This window comes from Myxine glutinosa, chromosome 5 (genome assembly GCF_964187855.1).
Source record: "Myxine glutinosa chromosome 5, kmMyxGlut1.1, whole genome shotgun sequence".
Taxonomy (NCBI): domain Eukaryota; kingdom Metazoa; phylum Chordata; class Myxini; order Myxiniformes; family Myxinidae; genus Myxine; species Myxine glutinosa.
Window position 1 is genome coordinate 186,733 of NC_136265.1, and position 19,061 is coordinate 205,793.

At 47.8% G+C, this 19,061-nt stretch overlaps 1 protein-coding gene across 4 annotated transcripts in view; it reads right to left on the minus strand.

Annotated features, from left to right (window-relative positions):
- GLYR1 (glyoxylate reductase 1 homolog) overlaps positions 1 to 19,061 on the minus strand; it is a 297,703-nt gene that overhangs the window by 104,813 nt on the left and 173,829 nt on the right. For all 4 annotated transcript variants that reach the window (XM_078777480.1, XM_078777477.1, XM_078777478.1 and 1 more), the window contains exon 12: positions 6,002 to 6,181. In XM_078777480.1, the coding sequence (XP_078633606.1) occupies positions 6,002 to 6,181 (180 nt within the window). The remainder of the gene's footprint in view (positions 1 to 6,001; positions 6,182 to 19,061) is intronic.

The following is a 19,061-nucleotide window of genomic DNA, read 5'->3' on the forward strand; positions in this document are numbered from 1 at the left end:
TCTCATCACTACTACTACCCTCTTTCACTTGCAGTAGTGTACCTGAAGTAGCTTGGTGATTTTAAAAGGGATTTCACATCACTACTACTACCCTCTTTCACTTGCTGTGGAGTACCTGAAGTAGCTTGGTGATTTTAATAGGGATTTCACATCAGTACTACTACCCTCTTTCACTTTCTGTGAAGTACCTGAAGTAGCTTGGTGATTTTAATGGGAATCTCTAATCACTACGACTGCCCTCTTTCACTTGCTGTAGTGTACCTGAAGTAGCTTGGTGATTTTAATAGGGATCTCTCATCACTACTACTACCCTCTTTCACTTGCTGTAGTGTACCTGAAGTAGCTTGGTGATTTTAATGGGGATCTCTCATCACTACTACTACCCTCTTTCACTTGCTGTGGAGTACCTGAAGTAGCTTGGTGATTTTAATGGGGATCTCTCATCACTACTACGACCCTCTTTCACTTGCTGTAGTGTACCTGAAGTAGCTTGGTGACTTTAATGGGGATCTCTCATCACTACTACTACCCTCTTTCACTTGCTGTAGTGTACCTGAAGTAGCTTGGTGATTTTAATCGGGATCTCTAATCACGACTACTACCCTCTTTCATTTGCTGTCGGGTACCTGAAGTAGCTTGGTGATTTTAATGGGGATCTCTAATCACTACTACTACCCTCTTTCATTTGCTGTAGGGTACCTGAAGTAGCTTGGTGATTTTAATGGGGATCTCTAATCACGACTACTACCCTCTTTAATTTGCTGTAGAGTACCTGAAGTAGCTTGGTGATTTTAATCGGGATCTCTCATCACTACTACTACCCTCTTTCACTTGCTGTAGGGTACCTGAAGTAGCTTGGTGATTTTAATGGGGATCTCTAATCACTACTACTACCCTCTTTCATTTGCTGTGGAGTACCTGAAGTAGCTTGGTGATTTTAATAGGGATCTCTCATCACTACTACTACCCTCTTTCACTTGCTGTAGGGTACCTGAAGTAGCTTGGTGATTTTAATGGGGATCTCTAATCACTACTACTACCCTCTTTCATTTGCTGTAGAGTACCTGAAGTAGCTTGGTGATTTTAATCGGGATCTCTCATCACTACTACTACCCTCTTTCACTTGCTGTAGGGTACTTGAAGTAGCTTGGTGATTTTAATGGGGATCTCTAATCACTACTACTACCCTCTTTCACTTGCTGTAGTGTACCTGAAGTAGCTTGGTGATTTTAATGGGGATCTCTCATCACTACTACTACCCTCTTTCATTTGCTGTGGAGTACCTGAAGTAGCTTGGTGATTTTAATGGGGATCTCTAATCACTACTACTACCCTCTTTCATTTGCTGTAGGGTACCTGAAGTACCTTGGTGATTTTAATGGGGATCTCTAATCACTACTACTACCCTCTTTCATTTGCTGTAGGGTACCTGAAGTAGCTTGGTGATTTTAATGGGGATCTCTCATCACTACTACTACCCTCTTTCATTTGCTGTGGAGTACCTGAAGTAGCTTGGTGATTTTAATGGGGATCTCTAATCACTACTACTACCCTCTTTCACTTGCTGTAAGGTACCTGAAGTAGCTTGGTGATTTTAATGGGGATCTCTCATCACTACTACTACCCTCTTTCGCTTGCTGTAGTGTACCTGAAGTAGCTTGGTGATTTTAATGGGGATCTCTCATCACTACTACAACCCTCTTTCACTTTCTGTGGGGTACCTGAAGTAGCTTGGTGATTTTAATAGGGATCTCTAATCACTACGACTACCCTCTTTCGCTTGCTGTAGTGTACCTGAAGTAGCTTGGTGACTTTAATGGGGATCTCTCATCACTACTACTACCCTCTTTCACTTGCTGTAGGGTACCTGAAGTAGCTTGGTGATTTTAATGGGGATCTCTAATCACTACGACTACCCTCTTTCGCTTGCTATAGTGTACATGAAGTAGCTTGGTGATTTTAATGGGGATCTCTCATCACTACTACTACCCTCTTTCACTTGCTGTGGAGTACCTGAAGTAGCTTGGTGATTTTAATCGGGATCTCTCATCACGACTACTACCCTCTTTCACTTGCTGTAGGGTACCTGAAGTAGCTTGGTGATTTTAATGGGGATCTCTAATCACTACTACTACCCTCTTTCACTTGCCGTAGGGTACCTGAAGTAGCAAGGTGATTTTAATAGGGATCTCTAATCACTACTACTACCCTCTTTCACTTGCCATAGAGTACCTTAAGTAGCTTGGTGATTTTAATGGGGATCTCTAATCACTACTACTACCCTCTTTCACTTGCCATAGAGTACCTGAAGTAGCTTGGTGATTTTAATCGGGATCTCTCATCACTACTACTACCCTCTTTCATTTGCTGTGGAGTACCTGAAGTAGCTTGGTGATTTTAATCGGGATCTCTAATCACGACTACTACCCTCTTTCATTTGCCGTGGGGTACCTGAAGTAGCTTGGTGATTTTAATGGGGATCTCTAATCACTACTACTCCCCTCTTTCATTTTCTGTGGAGTACCTGAAGTAGCTTGGTGATTTTAATAGGGATCTCTCATCACTACTACTACCCTCTTTCATTTGCTGTGGAGTACCTGAAGTAGCTTGGTGATTTTAATGGGGATCTCTAATCACTACTACTCCCCTCTTTCATTTGCTGTGGAGTACCTGAAGTAGCTTGGTGATTTTAATAGGGATCTCTCATCACTACTACTACCCTCTTTTGCTTGCTGTAGTGTACCTGAAGTAGCTTGGTGATTTTAATCAGGAAGTCGTCATTTCCGTGTCCTCCATAAGCCACGTTGCTCACAGAGTCGAGCACTTTTTTTAGGTTTAAACAACAGCAATGCACATCCTTGTTCATTTCAGGTATTTTTCTATTATTTGTCTTCATGCGAGTCATGGATCAGCTGTTGATCTTCCTGCGTGAAATGCAGCTTGCGCTTCATCAAGTATTTCTTCTAATTTCTTCATCATTCTTCTATGAATAATAGTGGTTGTTAAGAATTTCCCTGCATGATTCAGGAAGCTGATGCCTCTGTAGTTCTCACAATTTAGCTTTTTCCTTGTTTTTAGCCGCGTCGCAAGACGCTGCTCATAGAGTGCCCTCTGCTGTTGTTGTTGTTGTTCTTCTTGTTCTTCTTCTTCTTCTTCTTCTTGTTCTTGCAGAGAAGACAAAACCTCAAAGCTCCACCCATTCTGGGAACCATAGCTCCACCCATTCTGGGAGAGGCTTCATATAAACAAATATCCACCATTTTATTAACTCGCATAGCTTTGAGGCCTGTTTTGTAGGCCCGTGGTGTCTTGCTCTCTCACACAGTTTTCTTTCAAATCAAATTCGATATATCATTTCATTTTTCAGTCGCTAACATAGTTTTAGACTCGGTTGAAAAAAAACGTGAAGAAAATCCGATGAAAGTTGCCCTTTATAGAACGAAATGAATTCTCAAAGGCCTGTAACTTCAAGTCCATTGAGATTTTTTTTTTTTAAATCGCGGCATGGTCAGTCATACACCGCCCGAAATAACAGACGGGAAAATGCCGAGATATATTAAAAATTCGTCCATTTGATGACAATCGTCGCGATGAAATATTTAATTTATACGTCGTCACAATAATGTGGAGAGAGGAGCATAGCTTCGTTCACGTGTCGCCACACACGGGAAATTGCCGAGATTTTTTTTTTTTAAATCGTGGCATGGTCAGTCATACACCGCCTGAAATAGACGGGAAAATGCCGAGATATATTAAAAATTCGTCGGCACACATGGGAAATTGCCGAGATATATTTTCACTTTGCACAAAAATAACATCAAGTAATCGAATCAATAGGAATGTCCTGTGCCTATAACATCGACGTTATAGGCACAGCTGCATCTAGGCATTGTGTAACATCGACGCGGCTTTTGTTTTAATTAAAACTTTTTGTACTTGTTGTATGTGGGGGTAATGATGGCTTTACCCAGTCGTCTGGAAATACTTCACTCTTCCACCAACTTACACAAATGGTAGATTATGTCAATACCTATTTCACCGGAAGCTTTCAGTTATTCAGCTGTTACACTGTCGTAGTCTGGTGCTTTTCCTTCAGTCGGCCTCTTTAAAGCACTGGATTGCCTCTTCTCGAAGAATTTCTGGTTCCTCCTCTGTACTCGGCATTTGTGGGATTTAATTTATCATCTCTTCATTTACAAAGTTTCATGCTTCTAAAAGTCAATTTCTTCCTATTTCTTTGCTAAAACTCTTCTCAACTTTCCCATTTAATTTGAAGGCTCCACAATTTTACCACTCAATACAATGAACATCCATACCTGGTATTACTGTACCCTAAGTACTGCATATCTTGGAAACCTCCCGTTCTACAAATAGCTGAGTGTGCCTTGAACAAACTGGGAGTCCTCTTCAGATGTCGTAGACTATTCTCATCTAAACAGTTGCTCTAATTAAAGGATTGACTTGTCCTTACGTGGAGATTGCTCTCACATCTGGTGAGGTTATAGCTCGACATATTTCACAGAATCGAGTCTGAAGCAATCCGACTTATTAACTCTCCCAATGTGACCAAAAAACTCAACTGGCTTGAATTATGCCGCAATGTGGTCTCTTTTCCTTTTCTACGTAGTGTGTTCAAAAAGTATCCGACCTTTATTTTTCGTGCGTAAAAAAAAAGAAGCTAGGGAGGCGTTGATTGGTGCACGTATGTAAGCGATCCTAATGCGCACGCGTGAATTTTTTCCCACCTGCAGAAGCGGTCATTCGACGGCAGACCGCCGATGAGTGAGGACATGTAAGTGAGCACCGTCGGATTTTCGTTTTTGACAAAATGACGGAAAAACTTGAACAACGCTACTGCATCAAATTTTGTGTTTCATCAAACTTGCATCAAAACTGCAACTTGGTTTCTGGGTCGTACCCATAAACCCAGGACTCATCGCCAGTGATCACTGTGTTGAGGAAGCTGGGATCGCTGTTCACAGTCTCCAGCATGTCCTGTGCGATCTCCAAACGGAGTTGCTTCTGCTCAATCGTTAGCAGCTTTGGTACGAACTTCGCTGAGATTCTCCTGAAGCCCAAATCCTCCTTCATAATGGAATGAACGGTGTTGAATCTTGCGGATCGTTTCCACTTGGGAATCGCCAAGCTTTACACAAAATTTGATGCAGTAGCGTTGTTCAAGTTTTTCCGTCATTTTGTCAAAAACGAAAATCCGACGGCGCTCACTTACATGTCCTCACTCATCGGCGGTCTGCCGTCGAATGACAGCTTCTGCAGGTGGGAAAAAATTCACGCGTGCGCATTAGGATCGCCTACATACGTGCACCAATCAACGCCTCCCCTAGCTTCTTTTTTTTTACGCACGAAAAATAAAGGTCGGATACTTTTTGAACACAGTAGTATATCTATATATATATATATATATATCAATTCAGTTTCTGCTCCTAAGAACTGGCTGCTTGTACACCTCCGCCATTAACTAGACCACAAAATATTCGGCAAGCCACCACTACGTCATGTGATTGTTGTGTGGCTGTTGCAACTCAGAATTGGCCGTTGTGTTTGCCCCTTTCCCTTCACCGCTCCGCTCTGGAATTATTTTGCTTCTCATGTCTTTCCGAACAGCTTTTACCTTCCCCTTTTCAAAAGGCAGGTTTTCCAGTTCTAAAAAAACTGATTATTTTTCGTTTTCTTTACTTTACTATTTCTTCAGTTTTTTTTTTTGTTTGTTTCATTCAAGGCCTTGATGTGGAGATGACTATACAGTCCATGACCAAAGCCTTTAGCGTAAAAAAAAACAAAAAAGTGACAACAACAACTCATTACAATAATAGCATAATAATATTAACATTATTACAAAATAATATTGATAACAATAATATGAACAGTAATTATAGTAATAATAATTGGCAATAAGATTAAGAACATTTTTACCCCTGGACCGCTCCCATAAGGAGTGGGTGTTTCTGATCAATTTAAATGATGTAATTAGTTGGCACACCTTGGCCTTTTTGTTCCACCAGAGCACAGGCTGTTGGACCTGCCGAAAGCACCTCAAGCAAAGTATGCTGTGACAGGCCGCAGTGCTGAGCCAGAGAGAAACCTTCTGCAAGGGACGCCACAAAGCTTCCCAGGATCATGTTTAACACCAGGGTCATCCTCGCTGCATTGCCAACCTCACCTACCAAAACAGAAACAAAGCTTCATTCTACAAGAAATAATACTGTTGCGGATCTCGAGCCCGTCGACGTACTGAGGGGGGATTAAGCCCTGCTCCCCCTCGTGCTTCAAGTCCACGAGGCCGCTACCCACTCTACACTCATGGGGGCGGATTGCTGAACAATTCCAGCCGCCAAACCCGCAGCGAGCGCGTGGAAGGGTTTCCAGTCATGACCCGGGTACTTTCGATACACACGCCACTGCGAGGACGGGGGCTGGACCTCACACGAGTCACGCTGGTCTGATACGCCCGAGCGGTTTGCGTGTCGCGTAACCCGTGCCGTTCATCACTATAAACCCGATCGAGCGGTTTTATCTCGTGCAATGTGAGGCCAATGGTGAAGCGACGTAAACGGCCAAGTTGGAAACGAGCACAGGTTTATTCACAAAATGTACACTGGTGAGAGAAAAGGGACACAGAAGAGAAACTTAACAGTCCTTACTTCCTTTTCCCAGACAAGGGCCCTTTGACTCGCTCGGGGAAGGGGAGGAAGAAGCGGACGCACTCAAAGCACGGCCGATTAGTGCAGTTCGCCCCGGACGGCTCGTTGGGCGTTTCCCCTCGAGGATGTTCGCGGCAGGGACGTCGGCATCAGTCGTGCATGAACGGCAATCCACACAGCGTGTCCCGAAGTCAGCGAGGCAAAAGCGCACGTGCAGGGAGTGCAGGCAGGGAGATCGCCGGAGTACAGGGCCACGAGAGAGATCGTCCTGCGAGAGCCTGAATCCCAAGAGAGCGAGGGCAAGAGACCAGAGCCAGGGAGAACGGGGGCAGCAGAGAGACCAGAGCCAGGGAGAACGGGGGGCAGCAGAGAGCTAGTTCGAGGGTCCGGGCCGGGTCTTATATCCCCCCCGGAGCCCCACTAGAATGTTCCACGGGCCTCCACTGGACGCCGGGGGTCACGTGTCGTGATAGCCCCTCATCAGTTACTCCCCTTAGTTTTCATTGGCTGCCGTTGCTGGCCACTCCCCTTTAGCTCTCATTGGCCACCATAATTGGCCACTCCCCTTTAGCTCCCATTGGCTGTTTGCTGCTTACCAGCCACGCCCTCCGGCTCCTCCCTCGGGCCTCCTCGACTTGTCCTAGGCCCAGCACATGGCATTCCAGGCCCAATGAGGCCTACCCTTACTTACCTGCCTCAACACATACTAACACTGGGAAGGAGACTATACTTCACATTTAATAAGAAATAACTAGCTAATCGAGGCTACATGTTGTGGTGCAACTAACGAAAAGGGGGGTTGCCTTTATTCCAAAAACTACAACACGACCCCCATCTCTGAACAGACTCATCCCGAGTCGACCTCAATCGGAACGACCGGTAGAGTCTGGTATTCAATTTACATTTATCATTAATGTGACACATAGGTGTAATCCCCCTAACATTTACTCTGACCCATGTGTGCGTCAGACATGCCTGGTGTTGGCTTAGCGGTGAGGGTGCCGGCTTGGGATCCGAGGATCCTGGGTTCGAATCCCGGTCGATCGCTGAATTAACGCCAGGGGGGTTGACTCAGCCTGTCATCCTTCCGACGTCGGCAAATTGAGTATCAACTTGCTGGGATGAATGATCACGGTGTGTACCCCAGTTTAGAATAGGTACACCGTATCCCTGCGCATCGTAAGAACGTGACCAAGGGTTGGCGTCAGGAAGGGCATCCGGGCATAAAAACATTGCCTCAAACAGGGAACCATGATCGTCATGGGGCCCGCAAGGCTAACCCCCGCTCTAGCGGGGAAAATGGCCTTAAAACGATCATTCATTCATTCATTCATGTGTGCGACATTTTTTACACCAGATATGTCCCTCCTAATGCGTTGAGCAGCTAATCTAGCAGCCTCACACCCACAACTATCCGTATATTTTCGGAATTTTCAAACTAAACACAGCCGGTGGACACATTCTTATATGTACAAGCACAGAACTTAACCTTTATTTACAATGCTACGACCCAGGACCTGCACTTTGAGGAAAGAAATGGAGGAAGGAAATCAAAGCACTTGCTGCTTGCATCTTGCATCTTCTTGTCTTGTGTGTGCTGGCGAACAAAACCGACTGGCCCTCACTGGAAAACATGGCCATGTGAAACCTCAGGGTCATCTAAATCCTCACATCTTCCCGAATGGCACACAATTGCACACACTTTCTTTTTCATTTGACAGCAGGGCCACTCGTCACGTGGTCCAACTGCGTGGCGTCAGTGCCACTCAACAGGTGGTCCGAAGGTGCAAGGTGAATTGCAGAAAGATGCTGCACAGCAGAGGTGCGGGCCACAAGGCTTGTGGTCCATGAGTACAAGATGGATTGGCAGCAGGGTGCTGCACAGTTCGGCCTCCAAACGGCCCTGGGGCGGGGGGGGGGGGAGGGGGGGGAGGGGGGGAGACAAGGCGCAACAAGCAAAAGAAAAAGCACACGGCGGCAAGCGAAAAACAAGGTGACCAGGCACCACCATTACCTGGTGCGGTGCGAGGGACGCGGCAGAGTGAGCAGAGCAAGCTCATCCCTAACTGTCCGTACCCCCCACCGTTGGCTACACTACCCTAGCCCCCCTTGTATTTATAATTATTCTCTACGTCTTGTCTCCCATATCCCCCTCTAACGCCAAATTCGTCCCCAAATCCCTCCCAGGTTCTCCCAGGAAGGAAGGGATGCAACAAAACAATGTCTCACTCGCGTCATGATGCGTCTCACTGTCCAAACAGCTTACAGAGCCTTGGTGTGAAGCTCGTCCTCCTCGGTGAATGGCTGTGGATGGTGCGAAGGGATCTCACTTCCTAACTACACTAATAGCATTACAGACTGTTAAACTACCCAGGGTCGTACCCTGCCAATCGGCCTTCTTTAAACGATGTGGCTCTAAGAACCCGAACATTGCCCACACTGTGGTGTCCTCCGAATTTGGGTCTTACCCCACAAATTTTCTCACTGTGCCCTCGCACAATTTCGGGGCTGGGTCGTGTGGCTCGACCAGCAGGTCCACCTACCTGCGCTCCTCCGTCCCTGAAGCCGCCTCCCGAGCTTGCCTGCTCCTGACAACTACTCTAACTGGGGAAGGCCCTCCCTGGCGCTTACCCCCTCGATGCCCACCTCGGCATTGGACAACCCGGGTCCTTCCCTGGGATCCTCGGGCCCCACTCACAAACTTCACTAACCGGCTCCCAGAGCCTACCTGTGGCCTTACCTGGCCGACAAGCTACCAGTGACGGAGTGCCTCAATAACCATACTCACCAATTGGGGCACACGCCCAGCCATGTCACTGTCTCCTGCACCTCACAAAGCACTACTTTCCACTACCCGCACCACAGGTGTCAATATCCATGCAATTTACCGATGCCCTCTACCTGGCTTTAAACTACCCCCCCTCCCCCGGGCTTTTGCGAATGGGTTCCACTCCCCCCTATTCGATCCTTCGCACCATGCATTCCACACCAATTATTCCACACCATTTATCTTGCACACCATTTATTCCCACACACCTCAACACAATTCCATCCACACTACAACACAACTCAGTTTGTTCTCTCTCACAATTCTTCAAACACACAGCATCATCTATCTACCTAATTTCCCCGACAACTCGTGCTTCCCTCGTCGTCCATTTACACGACGCACACCCTTTCTCTCAACAACCACCTAAACTCTCTACATCCCCACTACTGTTCAGGTGCCCTACTTAAATCTTGTCCCGAAGGTCGCTCTAAATCCCTATTATTATCCTAGCCCTCCCTCGGCGAGCTTCGGTGCCCCATGGAGGCAACCATTGCTGGCCCCTCCATGGGCCTAACACTGCCACCCCCCTAAACTAATGCTCATGGTCACCCCCCCCCCCCCCCCCCCCCCCCGCGTGACGAATGGTTACACTTCCATTCCCCCACGCGGGGTACACTACTCCCCCCAGTCCTCTAAACTATGAGTCCCTCCATGTGGAGGTACCTTGTCACGGCTCGGCCTCGAAGGGCCGAGCGATCCATGCGCGTGGTTGATCGCCTGTGTGAGTTATCCGTCCGGCATTGACGATCCGAGGGGCGTGGGATTGATAGGCCCAGGTGCCGGGCTCCATCCGTGCGCGGGGCCCTTCGGTCCCACGCACGATGACCCAACCGGCCACGGTCAGAGCACCTCACCCGATAAGGTGCATGACTCCGAAAATCCATACTACCCCTCGAACCAGATCGACCGCTCTCAGCGCCATACAGCGCCAACCATATCGTGCGGATGCCGGAGGCACGAATCGTGCATGCCGGTCCTTGCGAGACTGACGCAGCACCGATTCCCTACGGTCCCCACGGCACACAACTCACCGGGGGCTCGCGTACGCTACTCGTCCCACAAAGCTCTACCCCGGGTCTGCGTCGATGCCTGGGCCGCGTCATCACAACCGCTTTTTCGGTTTTCGGAAACTAAATTTCGTACGCGCTCGTAATTTTGAGTGCGTGAAGCGCACTCCAGGTCCAAATATCCCACTCCCGGACACCAATTTGTTGCGGATCTCGAGCCCGTCGACGTACTGAGGGGGATTAAGCCCTGCTCCCCCTCGAGCTTCGAGTCCACGAGGCCGCTACCCACTCTACACTCGTAGGGGCGGATTGCTGAGCAATTCCAGCCGCCAAACCCGCAGCGAGCGCGTGGAAGGGTTTCCGGTCACGACCCGGGTACCTTCGATACACACGCCGCTGCGAGGACGGGGGCTGGACCTCACACGAGTCACGCTGGTCTGATACGCCCGAGCGGTTTGCGTGTCGCGTAACTCGTGCCGTAAATCACTATGAACCCGATCGAGCGGTTTTATCTCGTGCAATGCGAGGCCAATGGTGAAGGGACGTAAACGGCCAAGTTGGAAACAAGCACAAGTTTATTCACAAAATGTACACTGGTGAGAGAAAAGGGACACAGAAGAGAAACTTAACAGTCCTTACTTACGTTGCCCAGACAAGGGCCCTCTGACTCGCTCGGGGAAGGGGAGGAAGAAGAGCACGCACTCAAAGCATGGCCGCTTAGTGCAGTTCGCCCCGGACGGCTCGTTGGGCGTTTCCCCTCGAGGATGCTCGCGGCAGGGACGTTGGCTTCAGTCGTGCACGAACGGGAATCCACACAGCATGTCCCGAATTCAGCGAGGCAAAAGCGCACGTGCAGGGATTCCAGGCAGAGAGATCGTCCTGCGAGAGCCTGAATCCCAAGAGAGCGAGGACATAAGAGAGACCAGCGCCAGGGAGAATGGGGGCAGCAGAGAGACCAGAGCCAGGGAGAATGGGGGGGGGGGGCAGCAGAGAGCTAGTTCGGGGGTCCGGGCCGGGTCGAATACCCCCCCCCCCCCCCGGAGCCCCACTAGAATGTTCCACGGGTCTTCACTGGCCGCTGGGGGTCAAGTGTCGTGATAGCCTCTCATCAGTTACTCCCCTTAGTTCTCATTGGCCGCCGTTGCTGGCCACTCCCCTTTAGCTCTCATTGGCTGCCATAATTGGCCACTCCCCTTTAGCTCCCATTGGCTGTTTGCTGCTTACCAGACACGCCCTCCGGCTCCTCCCTCGGGCCTCCTAGACGTGTCCTGGTCCGAGCACATGGCATTCCAGGCCCAATGAGTCCTACCCTTACTTACCTGCCTCAACGCATACTAACACTGGGAAGGAGACTATACTTCACATTTAATCAGAAATAACTGGCTAATCGAGGCTACATGTTGTGGTGCAACTAACTAAAAGGGGGGTTGCCTTTATTCCAAAAACCACAACAATACATTATGGAGCTTAAAACAGTTATGCAATTGGGATCAAGTCATTTGTCTGACACTGCAACAATGGTTGGCCGTTGTGTCATTATCTCATTTAACCCTTTCTCCTTTCTCTGATCCACGCCCTTACTTCAGGGACTTTTCCCATTGTTTTTCACGGTTTTGTTTAAATATGTTTAAACTTTCCCCTGCAGTATTTTATTCAATGGTTTATTACAACACGCTGTTTTTCTTCCTGTTTAAAAGGCATTTTTCAATTTCCTCTTCAAATCATTCCATTAAAAAAATAATTCAATCTCCTACAGTCATTCCTTTCTACATTCTTGAAATCACCTTCATTCCACCTCTCGTCTATCGTTTTCAAACGGTTCTCTGACTTGAAAATCACAATTAACCCTGCCTGTCATAAATGTTAGTTTTTCATTAATCATCCACTTTCTAAACTCCCCCGCCCCTCTAAAACGCCCCGCTCCCCTCCGAAACTCCCCCTCCCCTCCACATCTCCCCACTCGCCCCTCCGCTTCTAAACTCAACCCCTCACCCCTCCCCTTCTGAACTCCCCCTCACCCCTCCCCTTCAAAACTCCACCCCCACCCCACCCATTCAAAACCCCCAACCCCTCCCCTTCAAATATCCCCCCCTACGATTTTTCTCCAATTCTCCCCCCTCCCTCCTCCTCCTCAAAGCTGCCACCTCCCCACTTCCTCTCCCTTCCATCACATACCTCCACCTCCTCCAACCTTCGACTTTGCTCTGCCCCCCCTCAAACAACACCTCACTGTGCCTCTTCCCATCACCATCAAACCATTTGTCCTCCCCATCTTTCCCTTTCTCCTAACCCTTCTGCAATCTCTGACACACTATCAACAGCTCTCCCAACCTCCCCCTCATCTTAACCTACCCCTCCCCTCCCCTGTTCTGTACCCGATGCACCCCCTCCCTCTTCCTTAATGGAATGGACCTCAAACATCCAGGGCCTTCGCTCAAACCTGACTGATCTCTCCATTCAGGTTGCTTCTCACAAACCAGACTTAATCTGCTTGACAGAAACTTTCCTCCTTCAAGATATCTATGATTCTTTAATATCTCTTCCTGGTTACTCCCTCCTCCGGTATGATAGACCTGAGCCTCGTCCTGGTGACGGGGTTGCTATCTTTATCAAAAACTCTCTTCCTCACTCTCCTTGCACTGCCCTCTATCCACCCCACCCCCAGGAGTAACTCTGGCTACGGCTTCCTCTCCGCTCCCACCTTTTGTTCATATGTGTGTTGTACCGTCCTCCAAACAGTGATGACTTCATTTACATCTCCTTGTCTGACAACATGGACCAACTTCTATCCACTCATCCCAACTCTCTCTTCCTCACATGTGGTGACTTCAACTGTCATCATGCCAGCTGGCTGGGTGTGGGTTCCTCTCACACCACCTGTGGCACATCAGCAAAGGACTCCTGCGACTCTCTGGGACTGATACAATCTGTAAATTTCCCGACCCGGATCTAAGTCAATGGAGTATCTTCTCTTCTAGACTTGGTTATGACCAACTTCCCTGCAAATGCCTGCTGCTCTTCTTCTGCTCCAAACGGTTCTTCTGATCATGTCCTTGTTAAAGTGGACATCTCTCTGGCCATTCTCAGAGAGCCTCCTCAGCGTCGACGAGTCTGTCATTTCACTCAGGCCAACTGGCACGGTCTTCAAGCAGCCATCAATCATGTGTGCTGGTCTCCTATCTCTCCTGCCTGTGACATCAACTCTTCCTGGGAATTCTTCCAAAGTAAACTGCTCTCTCTCATGCATAGATTTATCCCATCTCGTCTTCAGTTGTCATACCCTTCCTCCCGTCCATGGTACACCAAAGCTTGTGGTGAGGCAGTTGCCATGAAGCAACTTGCCTGCACCACATGGAAGGCTAATCCAACTGAAGGTAATCTCAGTTCCTTTCACAAAGCTCAGAACAAGTGTGGTGTGTGTCTACCCTCAGGAGTGCCAGGAAACACTATCTCTCCACACTCACGAATGAACTCTCAAACCTGTCTCCTTCCTCCAAATCCTGGTGGCGTCTGGTCAAATCCGTTTCTGGTGTTTGTTCCCCCTCCATCCCCTCCCTTACCTCAAATGGCTACACAGCTGACTGCGCACGTGAAAAAGCTGAATGTCTCAACTCTGTGTTTGCCTCTAAATCTTGTGTCCCAAACCCATATCTCTCTGTACCCATCATACCCAGCTGCTCCTGGACTATGTGTCCTTCTCTCCTGACAAGGTGGAGAGGTTTCTGTCATTCCTCGACTCTGATTCTGCAACTGAACCAGACGGCATCAGCCCACGTGTCCTAAAATCGTGCTCTACCACTCTTTCACACCCTCTCTATGTTTTCTTCACCCTCTCTTTTGCTCAAGGTCATCTGCCATCAGCTTGGAAATCAGCCACATGACCGCTTTACACAAAAAAGTGCAAAAACAGATCCTTGCAACGACAGACCAATCAGCCTGCTCCCAATCATCAGCAAAGTCATGGAATCCATCATTGCTTCGGATATCAAATCCTTGCTCTTCTCCAATGGCTTGATCTCGGATCATCAATTTGGATTCAGACCAGGTCATTCTACTCTGGACATGCTGCTTCTGCTGTCTCAACAATGGATGGAGGTCCTTAATGCCAAACAGGAAATCAGAGCTGGCTTCCTTGACATATCACGTGCCTTCAATACGGTCTGGCACCCCGCTCTGCTCACCAAACTCTCCTCTTATGGTATTCATGGAAATCTCCACGCATGGCTGGCCGACTTCCTCTCTGGTCGGAATTAAGGTGTGGCCCTGAATGGGGTTCTCTCATCTCCCCTTCCTGTTCTGGCTGGAGTTCCCCAAGGCAGTGTTCTGGGCTCTGTGCTTTTTCTGGTCTTCATCAATGATCTCTCCGACTCTCTGGAAAATCCTCTATCTTTTTGCTGATGATGACTCCTCCCTCTGCCGCTCCATACCCCATCCCTCAGATTGGCAGTCTGCAGTCTCCTCACGCTCTGCAGACCTGGACAAAATCACAGGCTGATCAAACAAGTGGAACATGTCTTTCAATCCTGACAAATCTCACACTCTCACTGTCTCACTGAAAAGACTGACTGGAAAACCCTCCCATCTACTTTCTCAACAATCCTCTTCAAGAAGTTCTGTCACTCAAGCTTTTGAGCTCACTACCTGCCTTGATCTTTCCTGGGAAAACCACATTTCCAAGCTGGCCTCCAAAGCCAGTCGCCAACTGGGCATCCTCTGTCGTGCGAAGTCCTTCCTTGGCACACCTGAGCTCCTCACCACATACAAGGCATTCATCCGCAGCTCAATGGAATACTGTTCTCCCCTCTGGGCCGGTGCTCCTGCCTCACACCTAGCTCGGCTTCACGCTGTTAAAAACCAAAGCTTTCAGAATCATTGGAATCAATGGAATACTGTTCTCCCCTCTGGGCCGGTGCTCCTGCCTCACACCTAGCTCGGCTTCACGCTGTTAAAAACCAAAGCTTTCAGAATCATTGGAATCTCCCGCGATGAAGCTAACTCCGAGGGCCTTTCACTCACTCACCGCAGGCAGGTTGGTGGTCTTTCTGTCTTCTACCGACTCCTCCCCGGCCTTGCTCCCCCAGCTCTCTCTGGGCTGTCCCCCAAATATTCCGACAGGTCGCACAAGATCTGCCAGCAACCCTCTGATGGTTAAACTGCGAAAATCAAGACTTTCTATTCACCTTCACTCTTTCATTCCTCTTTTCTCCTGCCTCTGGAACAAACTCCCTCACTCTCTTCAATCCCACTCCTCCCTCCAGGTCTTTAAAACAGCTGTTCACCACCATCTCTTATCTTCCCCCATCCAAAACCTTGATCTTTTCTACCCCCGTTAATTCACCCCAAATCCACTTTCTTCAAATTCCGTTTTCTTTCCTGAAAGTTCTGGTAGTGTCCATGTGTTTTGGTTTTACCTCTCCCACCCCCCACCCCCTCCCTTCCCATGCCTCTTCCCCCCCCAAGCCCTCTCTCTCCCACAGATCTCCCGATGTCCCTGCTCTCAAATGTTGTACTTGTGTACTTCCCTCTCTCTCCCCATCTTGTCTCCCACTCTCTTTATTATATGTTTTATGTCTGTTTATGTTTTTTTATGTCAGTGTGTTTTTGTGTGATTGTTAGCTTTTACACGCACCTCGATCTTGCATACAAGAAGACAAAAAAAAAAAAAAAAAAAAAAAAAGGTTACATTTTTCATGCATACAAAGTCGAGCCTCGTGGAATAGCTACATCCGAACAGAACAGAATAGCGAGAAGAGCCAAAAGTGGGGAAACATCAACAACAGGGTAGAGGGCCACAACAGAGGTATACTGTGAAGGAAACGATGAATGAGTAAGGGGAGAGAAGAAGACCTGAGCGGTAAACAATTAGGATACAAGATCAAGCACAAGTAAGTGGCTGAAAGAACAGGACAGGAAAACTGAGGATGAAAGAGCAATGGAACAAATAAAAGGTAAGGTGAGGAAGGAGAGGTGTGAAAACACAATCTTACTATAATTCACCAAATGTCCGTCCATCTGTCTGTCTGTCTGTCTGTCTGTCTGTCTGTTCGAAGGTACAGTAAAAACTGCTGAACCGATCTCAACGATATTTTGGGTGGATAATTCTGGGATCTCCAGGAGTAAAATAGGTTATTTAGTTCTCCCAATTTCAGCTTTAGTCTCCAGCATTCTCAGGTTTGGACTCCTGCATAACGTTCATTGTTCTCATTGTGATGATGTTGTTTTACCGGGTGCTGCACAAACGGTTGCACCGATCGCTGCACAGCTGCACCGATCGAACTCGGTGACCCCGGACAAAGACCTTTTCTAAGGACACGGGTTGTGAGAGGACACGGGAGTACATACAACATCGGGAGTACTGACTGCACGCGTCTTCAGTATCAAGCTTAAATCTGCCATGGCGGATCTGAAGAGCGGATTGCTTGGGGAAGAGGTGGGCTACTTTGGCATGAAGGAGGATCAGAAACGTTGACTCCCACACTGCCACATCCTGCTGATACTTGCTCCCGCATGACGTTATTTTCCCAGGTGCCGCACAAACGGCTGCACCAATCGAGATTTAACGGATGTTTATATAAATCGTTGAAAAGAAAAAAAGCCTTCAATTTCTGATATTTAGCCTTTTCATTTGGGCCTCCCAATTGAAGCCCCGCCCATAGGGTGGGTACCATTGCTCGTAAACTCAAAAAGGAATGGGTATGCTTGGGGAGGGTTAATGACGGAAGAAAAGATCATGAGTATGGATGGTGGAATATCTGAACTGTCTTGAAGACCTGGAAGGAAGAATAAGATTGAACAAAGGAAATTTGTTCTACAGGTGATATAAGATGAAGAAATTATAGAAGGTGAGCATTGATCGTGGATTTTGAGAGTTTCACCAGAAGTGCGGACGGGAGGCGGAGGGCGATGGGTGGGACTGAGGCCGTTCAAACTCCGCCACTGGTGCCTGCCGGTCAACCTGTTGCGGCTCCCAGCACCAAAACTCGATTTTGAGGCTGTAACTGCCCTATATACTTTTTATAATAGTAAGTCACAATTTTGTAGCAGCTGACTCGTTGAAAAACAAACATTTAGAGAAAGATATCACTGGGTTTATCTCTGTATGCTATACACGTCGTGTACACACTGGTAGATAAGGCTAGCTGTCTTCTACCGACTCCTCTCTGGCCTTGCTCCCCCAACTCTCTCTGGGCTCTGTCCCCCAAATATTCCTGTAGGTCGCACAAGATCTGCCTGCAACCCTCTTATGGTTAAACTGCCAAAATCAAGACTCACTGCTCACCTTCACTCCTTCATGCCTCTTTTCTCATGCCTCTGGAACAAACTCCCTCACTCTCTTCAATCCCACTCCTCCCTCCAGGTCTTTAAAACAGCTGTTCACCACCATCTCTTATCTTCCCCCATCCAAAACCTTGACCTTTTCTACCCCCGCTAATTTCACCCAGATCCACTTTTTTGAAATACCAACTTCTTTCCTGGAAGTCCTTGCAGGGTCCTTGTGTTTTCTACTTCTCCCACCCCCCCAACCCCCATTCACACGCCTCCTCCCCCCAAGCCCTCTCCCTCTCACAGATCTCCCGATGTCCCTGCTCTCAAATGTTGTTTGTGCTTCCCCTTCTCTCCTCATCTTGTCTACCACTACCCTTATTATATGTTTTGTGTGTCTGTTTGATATTTTGTGTGATAAATGTTAGTTCTTTCACGAGCCTCGATCCTGTATACAAAAAAAAAAAAAAAAAAGCCTCACCGAAGGACATTACTTATGCAAGCTATTTCTACCAATGCGGTGAATTAACTCAAACCCATATTCAGTGACCTCAAGCAGCTTGTGGCCAATGAACTATAGGGTGTTGCAAAATAAATGATACTTTTTCCCCCCAGATTGTATTGACCACATGTTGCAAAATAAATGATACTTTTTCCCCCCCAGATTGTATTGACTACATGTCCGCAATTTTTAAATTCAAATTTTGCATGCGTCATCATGACGTGTCGCGCACGTTACGTTGCCTGCGTGTTGTCTCCGTCATATTTGCGACTAATGTTTGTGTCTTTGCTGAAATCTTTTAAAAGTCGACTTCAAATGGTTTTTGAAGCTAATGGTGGACATATTGACACGTATTAAACGTGAGTTTTTAATTTTTGAATGAAATAAAGCCTTTGGTTGGATTTTCATCCGATTGAAACTTCATTTCATCTTTGGGGAAAAAAGTATCATTTATTTTACAACACCCCTTATGTTACCACCATTGCGTTCCGAATCTGGTTGGAAGCTCTTGAGATTTGTGCCCTCAATGGGGCTCAGCGTGCAGTGCGCACCGGCATTCCACGTGCTGCCACTTGTTCTGGAAGAATGGTCAGCTGCAGTGCGAGTCAACCGTATCTTGCAGCGCAAGTCAATTACCTCAACCGTGTCGAGGCTGCAGAATTGGCAATCGTGCAGATTCAAGACTTTGGCGTGGCTGTGGGGGGTGACAAAGTGCACTATAAGCTAGTATACAAAGAGAGGAAGGCTCACCAGGTGTTTCAGTCCATACTAGCTCAGCAATATGGGCTTCTGGACAT